Raw genomic sequence first — 14,924 nt, 5'->3', positions numbered from 1 at the left:
AGGACAACCTTCTCTGCAGCACTCCACCAATCAGGCCTTTATGGTAGAGTGGCCAGACGGAAGATTGAACCAAGATTGAACTCTTTGGCCTGAATGCCAAGCGTCATGTCTGGAGGAATCCTTGCATCATCCCTACGGTGAAGCATGGTGGTGGCAGCATCATGCTGTCGGGATGTTTTTCAGTGGCAGGGACCGGGAGACTAGTCAGGATCGAGGCAAAGATGAATAGAGCAAAGTACAGAGAGATCTTTGATGAAAACCTGTTCCAGAGCACTCAGGACCTCAGACTGGGGTGAAGGGTCACCTTCCAACAGAACTACGACCCTAAGCACACAGCCAAGACAACGCAAGAGTGGCTTCGGGACAAGTCTCTGAATATCCTTGAGTGGCTCAGCTAGAGCCAGGACTTGAACCTGATCGAACATGTCTGGAGAGACCTGAAAATAACTGTGCAGCGATGCTCCCCATCCAACCTGACAGTTTGAGTGGATCTGCAGAGAAGAATGGGAGAAACTCCCCAAATACAGGTGTGCCAAGCTTGTAGCGTCAAACCCAAGAAGACTCAAGGCTTTAATTGCTGCCAAAGATGCCAAAGGAGTAAATGGTCTGAATAATTATGTAAATGTAAAATTTCCGTTTTATTATGTTAATATACATTTGTAAAAATGTCTAAAAACCTTTTTTTGCTTTGTCATTATGGGACATTGTGTGTAGATTGATGAGGGGAAAAAACTATTCAATCCATTTGAGAATAAGGCTGTAACGTAAGAAAATGTGGAAAAGTCAAGGGGTCTGAACACTTTGGTAGAGTGGCCAGCCGGAAGCCACTCCTCAGTAGAAGGCACATGACCTCCCACTTGGAGTTTGCCAAAAGGAAACAAAAGACCATGAAAAAAATGTTTAAAAAAAACCTTGAATGAGTAGGCGTGTCCAAACCTTTGACTGGCACTGTATATGTATACTACCAAAGATTTTAGAACACCAACTCATTCAAGTTTAATTACATTTTATTACTCATTTCTACATTGTAGAATAATAGTGAAGACAAAAACTATGACATAACACATGTGGAATCATGTAACCAAAAAAGTGTTAACAAATATTTATTTTATTTTAATATATATAATATATTCCCAAATTGACTGACCTTCATGTCTCAAAGTAATGATGGACTTGGTCTTTTACCAAATCTTCTGTATACCACCCCTACCTTGTCACAACACAACTGATTGGCTCAAATGCATTTAGAAGGAAAGAAATTCCACAAATGAACTTTTAACAAGCACACCTGTGAATTGAAATGCATTCCAGGTGACTACCTCATGAAGCTGGTTGAGAGAATGCCAACAGTGTGCAAAGCTGTCGTCAAGGCAAAGGGTGGCTACTTTGAAGAATCTCAAGTATAAAATATATTTGTGATTTGTTTAACACTTTTTTGGTTACTACATGATTCCATATGTGTTGTTTCATAGTGTTGATGTCTTCACTATTATTCTACAATGTAGAACACTTTTGACTGGTACTGTATATATTATGGTTATCTATTACAGCTATACGTTGGAGTGCAACTACAACACGGGGAGGACAGTCAACACCATCCCTCCTGCCTGCCATGACAACGGACGAGCCACACCTCCTCCCCCTCCCGCATTCCCCCCCAAATATACCCCCGAGATATTCGAACAGGTACACATGCACACGCACAGAGACGGACGCACACAGAGACGGACGCACACAGAGACGGACGCAGACAGAGAGACACAGACAGACAGAGACAGACAGACAGAGACAGACACCAAAGTCCCATATATCACCCACCACTGTGACCTGTATGCTCTCGTTGGCTGGCCCTCGCTTCATAGACACACATACAGACAGACAAACACAGACAGATCTACAGACAGGCACACAGAGACAGACACACATATAGTCAATAACACAATAGAAAAGTATATATACAGTGTGTGCAAATGAGGTAAGATAAGGGAGATAAGGCAATAAATAAATAAATAAGGCAATGAATAGGCCGTAGTGGCGAAGTAATTACAATTTAGCAATTAAACACTGGAGTGGTAGATGTGCAGAAGATTAATACGCAAGTAGAGATACTGGGGTGAAAAGGAGCAAGATAAATAAATAAATACAGTATGGGGATGAGGATTGGATGGGTTATTTACAGGTGCAGCGATCGGTAAGCTGCTCTGATAGCTGATGCTTAAAGTTAGTGAGGGAGATATAAGTCTCCAGCTTCAGTGATTTTTGCAATTCGTTCCAGTCATTGGCAGCAGAGAACTGGAAGGAAAGGCGGCCAAAGGAGGAATTGGCTTTGGGGGTGACCAGTGAGATATACCTGCTGGAGCGCGTGCTATGGGTGGTTGTTGCTATGGTGACTAATGAGCTGAGATAAGGCAGGGCTTTACCGAGCAAAGACTTATAGATGACCTGGAGCCAGTGGGTTTGGCGACTAATATGAAGCGAGGGCCAGCCAACGAGAGCATACAGGTCACAGTGGTGGGTGATATATGGGACTTTGGTGACAAAACAGATGGCACTGTGATAGACTGCATCCAATTTGCTGAGTAGAGTATTAGAGGCTAGGATCGGTAGGATAGTCAGTTTTACGAAAGTATGTTTAGCAGCATGAGTGTAGGAGGCTTTGTTGCAAAATAGGAAGCCGATTCTAGATTTAATTTTGGATTGGATATGTTTGATGTGAGTCTGGAAGGACAGTTTACAGTCTAACCAGATGAGAACACCCCAATCTGACCATTTAACTAACCATAGCAGAGCTGGTTATCCAGAGCGTTAGTGACTGTAACTGTGCTGCCATCAACAGTTTAATGATGCTTCTTTGTCGCCGTTTACTGACACCGGCCATATTCAACCGTCTGTAAAGTCTTCAGTTATTCTGCGCTCTGGCACACTCAGACGAAAGTGCTCTGAAATCGGAGTAGATGGCCAGAGTGAGTTTAGGAACGTACCCTAGAAAAGCTAACTCTATGTGTGTGTCTAGGTGGGGCGTGCGGTTGCCATAGCAGCCCTGGACATGGCTGACTGCAACCCGTGGCCACGCCTCGTCCTTTCAGAACACAGCAGCTTGACCAACCTCCGCGCCTGGACTCTCAAACACGTCCGCAACAGCAAGGGCCTCAACACACACGCACAGCCACGGACACACACCAGCGGGAACAAGGCGTCACCACCCAAGAGCTTCAATACGTAAGAACACCTCTGTTTTCCTGCTGTTACTGTAGCTCTGTTATTATCATCATATCACTACGCTGAAGTACTAAGCATTAATGTCTCGGTGTGTGTGTAGGTCTCTGACCAGTTCTGCATCAGACACGTCTCTGAGTCATGCTCGTTGTAACAGGCACAGCAGTAGCAGCCAGACACCGTCTCCTCAGATACACACCTCGCCGAGCCTCACCTTCGGTTCCACGCACAACACACACACACAACGCGGGGGGAGCAAGGCACTCGGACCTGTCCGAGGTAAGACTCTTTTTATTGTCCTCTCTCTCTAGCTCTCGCTTGTTCTCTCTGTTTCTCTCTCTCCTCTTATGAATGATGTATGCAGGTCTATGCCTGCGGTTAATGACATGGGTGTAGTAGGGGTTGATGTATCAGGGCTGGGTTGGGCAGAGCTCTCCAACCCTGTTCCAACCCTGTTCCTGGAGAGAGACCCTCCTGTAGGTTTTAACTCCAACCCTGTTCCTGGAGAGATACACTCCTGTAGGTTTTAACTCCAACCCTGTTCCTGGAGAGATACACTCCTGTAGGTTTTAACTCCAACCCTGTTCCTGGAGAGATACCCTCCTGTAGGTTTTAACTCCAACCCTGTTCCTGGAGAGAGACCCTCCTGTAGGTTTTAACTCCAATCCTGTTCCTGGAGACAGACCCTCCTGTAGGTTTTAACTCCAACCCTGTTCCTGGAGAGATACCCTCCTGTAGGTTTTAACTCCAACCCTGTTCCTGGAGAGATACCCTCCTGTAGGCTTTAACTCCAACCCTGTTCCTGGAGAGATATGACCCCTGTAGGAACAGGATTGGTGACCCCTGGTGAAATCTAGGTGTGTTCTGCTGTCAGGTGGATATTGAAATATCATCTGGGTGTGTTCTGCTGTCAGGTGGATATTGAAATATCATCTAGGTGTGTTCTGCTGTCAGGTGGATATTGAAATATCATCTAGGTGTGTTCTGCTGTCAGGTGGATATTGTTTATACACTGGAAGAGAATGAGGCTGATGATGTCAGAGCAGGAAATCTAACCTTGGCTATGATTGGCTGAGCTGACAGCTACTATGCCCTGCCCCCGGGTGTGACCTCTAGGTTCCCCTGCATGGCTTCCCTGCATGGCTCCCCTGCTCCACGGGTGTCGTGTGTGTCTTGCATGTGTTAGAACCATGTGTGTAATCCCTCCTGCATATGTCTGAGCCGTATGTGTGTGTATCTCTGTAGACGCTAAAACTCAGGAGAAGAGACGCCCCCCCCACCACCACCGCTCCGTCCTCCGGTCGTCTCCTAGCAACAGCCACCCCCCCACCCCAGCCCGGCCCCCGTCATCCCCCACCTCCTCCTCTTCCTCCTCCTCGTCCTCCTCGGTGGCGTCCTGTCCTCTCCCAGGTCTGTACTCCCTCCAGACTCCAAGCCTGTCCGCCTTGCTGCCCTCCCTGCAGGCCATGCCCTCGATGCCCCGGCCTGGGCTGCTCGCCAAACTGAGCCCCCTGCTCCAGACCGGCCTAGGCTCGCCGCTGGCTTCCCTCATCTCAGACACTACTACTACTACAGCACAGATTGGGCACAACCAGGACTCATACTGAGAGACAGGGAGACAGGGAGGGAGAATGTGTGTTTGGTGCTAGCCTAAAACTTCTACTTTAAATTCCTCTGGTTTTTGTGGACCTTCTACTATTCACCATAAAGTAGCAAGTAAATATACGCACAGAGCCTTCAGAAGGTATTCACACCACTTATTCCACATTTTGATGTTTCAAAGTGGCATTAAAATATATATATATTTTAAATCTATTATCTACACAAAATAATCTGAAATGTCAAATTGGAAGAAAAATTCTAACATTTTGTAAAAACAAATATGAAAAATAAAACGCATATATATCTTCATTATATAAGTGTTCAACCTTCTGAGTCAATAGATGTACCTTTGGCAGAGATTACATCTGGGTAAGTGTCTAAGAGCTGTCCACACCTGGATTGTGCAACATTTGCCCGTTCTTCTTTTCAAACTCTTCAAGCTCTGTTGAGTTGGTTGTTGATCATTGCTAGACAGCCATTTTCAGATCTTACCATAGATTTTCAAGCAGATTTAAGTCAAAACTTTTCCTCGGCCACTCAGGACCATTCACTGTCTTCTTGGTAAGCAACTCCAGTGTAGATTTGGCCTTGTGTTTTAGTTTATTGTCCTGCTGAAAGGTGAATCCATTTCCCAGAACCAGGTTTTCCTCTAGGGTTTTGTCTGTACTTAGCTCCATTCTGTTTATTTTTAATCCCTCAAAACTCCCCAGTCCTTAATGATGACAAGCATACCCATAACATGATGCAGCCACAACTATGCTTGAAAATATGGAGCGTGGTATTCAGTAAGGTGTTGTATTGGATTTGCCCCAAACAGAACACTTTGTATTCAGGAGAAAAAGTGAATTGCTTTGCCACATTTTTTGCAGTTTTACTTTAGTGTCTTGTCAGGATTTATGTTTTGGAATATGTTTTATTCTGTACAGGCTTCCTTCCTTTCACACTGTCATTTGGTTTAGTATTGTGGAGTAACTACAATGTTGTTGAACCATCCTCAGTTTTCTCCTATCACAGACATTTAAATTCTGTAACTGTTTTAAAATCACCATTGGCCTCATGGTGAAATCCCTGAGCTGTTTCCTTCCTCTCCGGCAACTGAGTTAGGAAGGATGCCTGTATCTCTGTAGTGACTGGGTGTATTGATACACCATCCAAAGTGTAATGAATAACTTCACCATGCTCAAAGGGATATTCAATGTCTGCTGTTTTTTACCCATCTACCAGTATGTGACCTTCTTTACAAGGCAGTGGAAAACCTCCCTGGTCTTTGTGGTTGAATCTGTGTTTGAAATTCACTGCTCGACTGAGGGACATTACAGATAATTGAGGTACAGAGATGAGGTAGTCATTCAAAAATCATGTTCAACACTATTATTGCCCACAGAGTGAGTCCATGCAACTTATTATGTGACTTGTTAAGCACATGCTTACTCCTGATTTTTATTTAGGCTTGTCATAACAAAGTTGTTGAATCATTTTCAGCTTTTCGTTTTGAATGAGTTGGTAAAAAAAGAAGTTAACTTTGACATTATGAGGTATTGAGTGTAGGCCAGGGACAAAACATCTCCATTTAATAAACGGTTAATTCAGAACAAAACAACGTGGAAAAAGTCCAGGGGTGTGTGTACTTTCTGCAGGCCCTGTACGTACACCTGTAGTGAACAGTTGTGTTGGAACATTTTTAATAAAGGCAGTAAAGGTGTGTGTGTGTGTGTGTGTGGTGTGTGGTGTGTGTGGTGTGTGTGTGTGTGTGTTACATAAATAAGTTAGCTTGAAAAAGTGTTTTTATCTTGCCACTCAGCACCCACTTCTGAGACTGTGTGTAGCTGGCGACAGATTTAGAAGATTCTCAAATCTGTATGAAACAATATGCTCACTTTCCTACCAGAGGATGTTTTTGTCAAACTGACTTATTTCAGATAAAATGGTGTGCGTGATGACATAGTGCACATTAAAATAACTTTTGCATTTAAAGTCCCAAGTAACGAATTTAAAAAAAGTTGGATGAATTTCCAGGGTTTCAACTCCACTGATGGTTTTGCCACAAAATGGTTGTGTTATATAGTGTTATATAGTGTTATATAGTGTTATATAGTGTTATATAGTGTTATATAGTGTTATATAGAGTTATATAGTGTTATATAGTATTATATAGTGTTATATAGTGTTATATAGAGTTATATAGAGTTATATAGTGTTATATAGTGTTATATAGTATTATATAGTGTTATATAGTGTTATATAGAGTTATATAGTGTTATATAGTGTTATATAGAGTTATATAGTGTTATATAGTGTTATATAGAGTTATATAGTGTTATATAGTGTTATATAGAGTTATATAGTGTTATATAGTGTTATATAGAGTTATATAGTGTTATATAGTGTTATATAGAGTTATATAGTGTTAAATAGTGTTAAATAGTGTTAAATAGTGTTATATAGTGTTATATAGAGTTATATAGAGTTATATAGTGTTATATAGTGTTATATAGTGTTATATAGAGTTATATAGAGTTATATAGTGTTATATACAGTTATATAGTGTTATATACAGTTATATAGCCAATGTGCCCTATCTGGTCTTGAAGCATTCTCTCTAGACAACAGTTCACTGACAGGTTCTGGAGCTGCAACATCGAGAGCATCCTGACTGGTTGCATCACTGCCTGGTACGGTAACTGCTCGGCCTCCGACCGTAAGGCACTACAGAGGGTAGTGTGTACGGCCCAGTACATCACTGGGGCCAAGCTTTCTGCCATCCAGGATCTCTATACCAGGCGGTGTCAGAGGAAGGCCCTATAGAGGGTGGTACGCACGGCCCAGTACATCACTGGGGCCAAGCTTTCTGCCACCCAGGACCTCTACACCAGGCGGTGTCAGAGGAAGGCCCTAAAAATGGTCAAAGCCCCCAGTTACCCCAGTCATAGACTGTTCTCTCTGCTACCGCACGGCAAGCAGTGCCGGAGTGCCAAGTCTAGGTCCAAGAGGCTTCTTAACAGCTTCTACCCCCCAAGCCATAAGACTCCTGAACATCTAATCAAATGGCTACCCAGACTATTTGCATTGCTGCCCCCACCCCCTCTTTTACGCCACTGCTATTCTCTGTTATTATCTATGCATAGTCGCTTCAATAACTCTACCTACATGTACATATTACCTCAACTAACCGGTGCCCCCGCACATTGACTCTGTACCGGTACCCCCTGTATATAGCCTCCGCATTGACTCTGTACTGGTACCCCCTGTATATAGCCTCCGCATTGACTCTGTACTGGTACCCCCTGTATATAGCCTCCGCATTGACTCTGTACCGGTAACCCCTGTATATAGCCTCCACATTGACTCTGTACCGGTACCCCCTGTATATAGCCTCCACATTGACTCTGTACTGGTACCCCCTGTATATAGCCTCCACATTGACTCTGTACCGGTACCCCCTGTATATAGCCTCCACATTGACTCTGTACCGGTAACCCCTGTATATAGCCTCCACATTGACTCTGTACCGGTACCCCTATCTGGAAGTCCAGGATCCAGTTGTAGAGGGAGGTGTTGTTACCTACCCTCACCACCTGGTGTCGGCCCGTCTGGAAGTCCAGGATCCAGTTGTAGAGATATTTTAGACCCGGGGTCCTTAGCTTAGTGATGAGCTTGGAGGTGACGATGTTGTTGAACGCTGAGCTGTAGTCTATGAACAGCATTCTCAAATAGGTACTCCTCTTATCTAGGTGGGTGAGGGCAGTGTGCAGAGCGATTCAGATTGCGTCGTCTTTGGATCTGTTGGGGTGGTATAGAAATTGGAGTGGGTCTGGGGTGTCTGGGATGATGGAGTTGATGTGATCCATAATCAGCCCCTCAAATTGGAGTGGGTCTGGGGTGTCTGGGATGATGGAGTTGATGTGATCCATAATCAGCCCCTCAAATTGGAGTGGGTCTGGGGTGTCTGGGATGATGGAGTTGATGTGATCCATAACCAGCCCCTCAAATTGGAGTGGGTCTGGGGTATCTGGGATGATGGAGTTGATGTGATCCATAACCAGCCCCTCAAAGCACTTCATGATCACAGAAGTGAGTGCTACAGGGTGGTAGTCATTGTGGCATGAAACCTCAGAGTTCTTAGGAACGGGAATGATGGTTGTCATCTTAAAACATGTGGGGATTAAAGACTGGGACCCTAAACCTGGGATAAGGAGAGGTTGAACATTACAGACTGGGACCCTAAACCTGGGATAAGGAGAGGTTGAACATTACAGACTGGGACCCTAACACTGGGACAAGGAGAGGTTGAACATTACAGACTGGGACCCTAACCCTGGGACAAGGAGAGGTTGAACATTGCAGACTGGAACCCTAACCCTGGGACAAGGAGAGGTTGAACATTACAGACTGGGACCCTAACCCTGGGATAAGGAGAGGTTGAACATTACAGACTGGGACCCTAACCCTGGGACAAGGAGAGGTTGAACATTACAGACTGGGACCCTAACCCTGGGACAAGGAGAGGTTGAACATTACAGACTGGGACCCTAACCCTGGGATAAGGAGAGGTTGAACATTACAGACTGGGACCCTAACCCTGGGACAAGGAGAGGTTGTACATTACAGACTGGGACCCTAACCCTGGGACAAGGAGAGGTTGAACATTACAGACTGGGACCCTAACCCTGGGACAAGGAGAGGTTGAACATTACAGACTGGGACCCTAACCCTGGGACAAGGAGAGGTTGAACATTACAGACTGGGACCCTAACCCTGGGACAAGGAGAGGTTGAACATTACAGACTGGGACCCTAACCCTGGGACAAGGAGAGGTTGAACATTACAGACTGGGACAAGGAGAGGTTGAACATTACAGACTGGGACAAGGAGAGGTTGAACATTACAGACTGGGACCCTAACCCTGGGACAAGGAGAGGTTGAACATTACAGACTGGGACCCTAACCCTGGGACAAGGAGAGGTTGAACATTACAGACTGGGACAAGGAGAGGTTGAACATTACAGACTGGGACAAGGAGAGGTTGAACATTACAGACTGGGATAAGGAGAGGTTGAACGTTACAGACTGGGATAAGGAGAGGTTGAACATTACATACTGGGACAAGGAGAGGTTGAACATTACAGACTGGGATAAGGAGAGATTCAACATTACAGACTGGGACAAGGAGAGGTTGAACATTACAGACTGGGACCCTAACCCTGGGACAAGGAGAGGTTGAACATTACAGACTGGGACCCTAACCCTGGGACAAGGAGAGGTTGAACATTACAGACTGGGACCCTAACCCTGGGATAAGGAGAGGTTGAACATTACAGACTGGGACCCTAACCCTGGGACAAGGAGAGGTTGAACATTACAGACTGGGACCCTAACCCTGGGACAAGGAGAGGTTGTACATTACAGACTGGGACCCTAACCCTGGGATAAGGAGAGGTTGAACATTACAGACTGGGACCCTAACCCTGGGACAAGGAGAGGTTGTACATTACAGACTGGGACCCTAACCCTGGGACAAGGAGAGGTTGAACATTACAGACTGGGACCCTAACCCTGGGACAAGGAGAGGTTGAACATTACAGACTGGGACCCTAACCCTGGGACAAGGAGAGGTTGAACATTACAGACTGGGACCCTAACCCTGGGACAAGGAGAGGTTGAACATTACAGACTGGGACCCTAACCCTGGGACAAGGAGAGGTTGAACATTACAGACTGGGACAAGGAGAGGTTGAACATTACAGACTGGGACAAGGAGAGGTTGAACATTACAGACTGGGACCCTAACCCTGGGACAAGGAGAGGTTGAACATTACAGACTGGGACCCTAACCCTGGGACAAGGAGAGGTTGAACATTACAGACTGGGACAAGGAGAGGTTGAACATTACAGACTGGGACAAGGAGAGGTTGAACATTACAGACTGGGATAAGGAGAGGTTGAACGTTACAGACTGGGATAAGGAGAGGTTGAACATTACATACTGGGACAAGGAGAGGTTGAACATTACAGACTGGGATAAGGAGAGATTCAACATTACAGACTGGGACAAGGAGAGGTTGAACATTACAGACTGGGACCCTAACCCTGGGACAAGGAGAGGTTGAACATTACAGACTGGGACCCTAACCCTGGGACAAGGAGAGGTTGAACATTACAGACTGGGACCCTAACCCTGGGATAAGGAGAGGTTGAACATTACAGACTGGGACCCTAACCCTGGGACAAGGAGAGGTTGAACATTACAGACTGGGACCCTAACCCTGGGACAAGGAGAGGTTGTACATTACAGACTGGGACAAGGAGAGGTTGAACATTACAGACTGGGATAAGGAGAGGTTGAACATTACAGACTGGGACAAGGAGAGGTTGAACATTACAGACTGGGACAAGGAGAGGTTGAACATTAGACTGGGACAAGGAGAGGTTGAACATTAGACTGGGACAAGGAGAGGTTGAACATTAAAGACTGGGACAAGGAGAGGTTGAACATTACAGACTGGGACAAGGAGAGGTTGAACATTACAGACTGGGACAAGGAGAGGTTGAACATTACAGACTGGGACAAGGAGAGGTTGAACATTAAAGACTGTGATAAGGAGAGATGGGAACATTACAGACTGGGACAAGGAGAGATGGGAACATTACAGACTGGGATAAGGAGAGATGGGAACATTACAGACTGGGATAAGGAGAGATGGGGAGAGATGGGAACATTACAGACTGGGATAAGGAGAGATGGGAACATTACAGACTGGGACAAGGAGAGATGGGAACATTACAGACTGGGACAAGGAGAGTTGGGAACATTACAGACTGGGATAAGGAGAGATGGGGAGAGATGGGAACATTACAGACTGGGACAAGGAGAGATGGGAACATTACAGACTGGGACAAGGAGAGATGGGAACATTACAGACTGGGACAAGGAGAGATGGGGAGAGATGGGAACATTACAGACTGGGATAAGGAGAGATGGGAACATTACAGTCTGGGACAAGGAGAGATGGGAACATTACAGACTGGGACAAGGAGAGATGGGAACATTACAGACTGGGACAAGGAGAGATGGGAACATTACAGACTGGGACAAGGAGAGATGGGAACATTACAGACTGGGACAAGGAGAGATGGGGAGAGATGGGAACATTACAGACTGGGATAAGGAGAGATGGGAACATTACAGACTGGGACAAGGAGAGATGGGGACATTACAGACTGGGACAAGGAGAGATGGGGACATTACAGACTGGGACAAGGAGAGATGGGAACATTACAGACTGGGACAAGGAGAGATGGGAACATTACAGACTGGGATAAGGAGAGATGGGAACATTACAGACTGGGATAAGGAGAGATGGGGAGAGATGGGAACATTACAGACTGGGATAAGGAGAGATGGGAACATTACAGACTGGGACAAGGAGAGATGGGAACATTACAGACTGGGACAAGGAGAGATGGGAACATTACAGACTGGGATAAGGAGAGATGGGGAGAGATGGGAACATTACAGACTGGGACAAGGAGAGATGGGAACATTACAGACTGGGACAAGGAGAGATGGGAACATTACAGACTGGGATAAGGAGAGATGGGAACATTACAGACTGGGACAAGGAGAGATGGGGAGAGATGGGAACATTACAGACTGGGATAAGGAGAGATGGGAACATTACAGTCTGGGACAAGGAGAGATGGGAACATTACAGACTGGGACAAGGAGAGATGGGAACATTACAGACTGGGACAAGGAGAGATGGGAACATTACAGACTGGGACAAGGAGAGATGGGAACATTACAGACTGGGACAAGGAGAGATGGGAACATTACAGACTGGGACAAGGAGATATGGGGAGAGATGGGAACATTACAGACTGGGATAAGGAGAGATGGGAACATTACAGTCTGGGACAGGGAGAGATGGGAACATTACAGACTGGGACAAGGAGAGATGGGGAGAGATGGGAACATTGCAGACTGGGACAAGGAGAGATGGGAACATTACAGACTGGGACAAGGAGAGATGGGGAGAGATGGGAACATTGCAGACTGGGACAAGGAGAGATGGCAACATTACAGACTGGGACAAGGAGAGATGGGGAGAGATGGGGACATTACAGACTGGGACAAGGAGAGATGGGGAGAGATGGGAACATTACAGACTGGGACAAGGAGATATGGGGAGAGATGGGAACATTGCAGACTGGGACAAGGAGAGATGGGGACATTACAGACTGGGACAAGGAGAGATGGGAACATTACAGACTGGGACAAGGAGAGATGGGAACATTACAGACTGGGATAAGGAGAGATGGGAACATTACAGACTGGGATAAGGAGAGATGGGGAGAGATGGGAACATTACAGACTGGGATAAGGAGAGATGGGAACATTACAGACTGGGACAAGGCGAGATGGGAACATTACAGACTGGGACAAGGAGAGATGGGAACATTACAGACTGGGATAAGGAGAGATGGGGAGAGATGGGAACATTACAGACTGGGACAAGGAGAGATGGGAACATTACAGACTGGGACAACGAGAGATGGGAACATTACAGACTGGGATAAGGAGAGATGGGAACATTACAGACTGGGACAAGGAGAGATGGGGAGAGATGGGAACATTGCAGACTGGGATAAGGAGAGATGGGAACATTACAGTCTGGGACAAGGAGAGATGGGAACATTACAGACTGGGACAAGGAGAGATGGGAACATTACAGACTGGGACAAGGAGAGATGGGAACATTACATACTGGGACAAGGAGAGATGGGAACATTACAGACTGGGACAAGGAGAGATGGGAACATTACAGACTGGGACAAGGAGAGATGGGAACATTACAGACTGGGACAAGGAGAGATGGGAACATTACAGACTGGGACAAGGAGAGATGGGGAGAGATGGGAACATTACAGACTGGGATAAGGAGAGATGGGAACATTACAGTCTGGGACAAGGAGAGATGGGAACATTACAGACTGGGACAAGGAGAGATGGGAACATTACAGACTGGGACAAGGAGAGATGGGGAGAGATGGGAACATTACAGACTGGGATAAGGAGAGATGGGAACATTACAGTCTGGGACAAGGAGAGATGGGAACATTACAGACTGGGACAAGGAGAGATGGGGAGAGATGGGAACATTGCAGACTGGGACAAGGAGAGATGGGAACATTACAGACTGGGACAAGGAGAGATGGGGAGAGATGGGAACATTGCAGACTGGGACAAGGAGAGATGGGAACATTACAGACTGGGACAAGGAGAGATGGGGAGAGATGGGAACATTACAGACTACGATAAGGAGAGATGGGGACATTACAGACTGGGACAAGGAGAGATGGGGAGAGATGGGGAGAGATGGGAACATTACAGACTGGGACAAGGAGATATGGGGAGAGATGGGAACATTGCAGACTGGGACAAGGAGAGATGGGAACATTACAGACTGGGACAAGGAGAGATGGGGAGAGATGGGAACATTGCAGACTGGGACAAGGAGAGATGGGGAGAGATGGGAACATTGCAGACTGGGACAAGGAGAGATGAGAACATTGCAGACTGGGACAAGGAGAGATGGGGAGAGATGGGAACATTGCAGACTGGGACAAGGAGAGATGGGGAGAGATGGGAACATTGCAGACTGGTACAAGGAGAGATGGGGAGAGATGGGAACATTGCAGACTGGGACAAGGAGAGATGGGGAGAGATGGGAACATTGCAGACTGGGACAAGGAGAGATGGGAACATTACAGACTGGGACAAGGAGAGATGGGGAGAGATGGGAACATTGCAGACTGGGACAAGGAGAGATGGGAACATTACAGACTGGGACAAGGAGAGATGGGGAGAGATGGGAACATTACAGACTACGATAAGGAGAGATTGGGACATTACAGACTGGGACAAGGAGAGATGGGGAGAGATGGGAACATTACAGACTGGGACAAGGAGATATGGGGAGAGATGGGAACATTGCAGACTGGGACAAGGAGAGATGGGAACATTACAGACTGGGACAAGGAGAGATGGGGAGAGATGGGAACATTGCAGACTGGGACAAGGAGAGATGGGGAGAGATGGGAACATT

The 14,924-nt window shown here is 46.2% G+C and overlaps 1 protein-coding gene across 21 annotated transcripts in view; it reads left to right on the top strand.

The window, feature by feature from the left end:
• The window catches only part of agbl5 (AGBL carboxypeptidase 5), a 51,830-nt gene that overhangs the window by 21,171 nt on the left and 15,735 nt on the right, over positions 1-14,924 (top strand). For 6 of the 21 annotated variants that reach the window (XM_090233358.1, XM_090233339.1, XM_090233343.1 and 3 more), the window contains 4 exons: positions 1,551-1,686; positions 3,014-3,219; positions 3,320-3,495; positions 4,462-4,626. In XM_090233358.1, coding sequence (XP_090089484.1) covers positions 1,551-1,686; positions 3,014-3,219; positions 3,320-3,495; positions 4,462-4,626 — 683 coding nt within the window. Of the gene's footprint in view, positions 1-1,550; positions 1,687-3,013; positions 3,220-3,319; positions 3,496-4,461; positions 6,521-14,924 lie in introns of those variants that run through there. The other 15 variants (XM_090233341.1, XM_090233345.1, XM_090233359.1 and 12 more) reach the window with 5 other exon arrangements.

Source organism: Oncorhynchus mykiss, chromosome 4, assembly GCF_057628025.1.
Source record: "Oncorhynchus mykiss isolate SJ-2025 chromosome 4, ASM5762802v1, whole genome shotgun sequence".
NCBI classification, from domain to species: Eukaryota; Metazoa; Chordata; class Actinopteri; order Salmoniformes; family Salmonidae; genus Oncorhynchus; species Oncorhynchus mykiss.
Note: the sequence above shows the minus strand (reverse complement) of the source record. Positions and strands in the feature narration are given on the sequence as shown.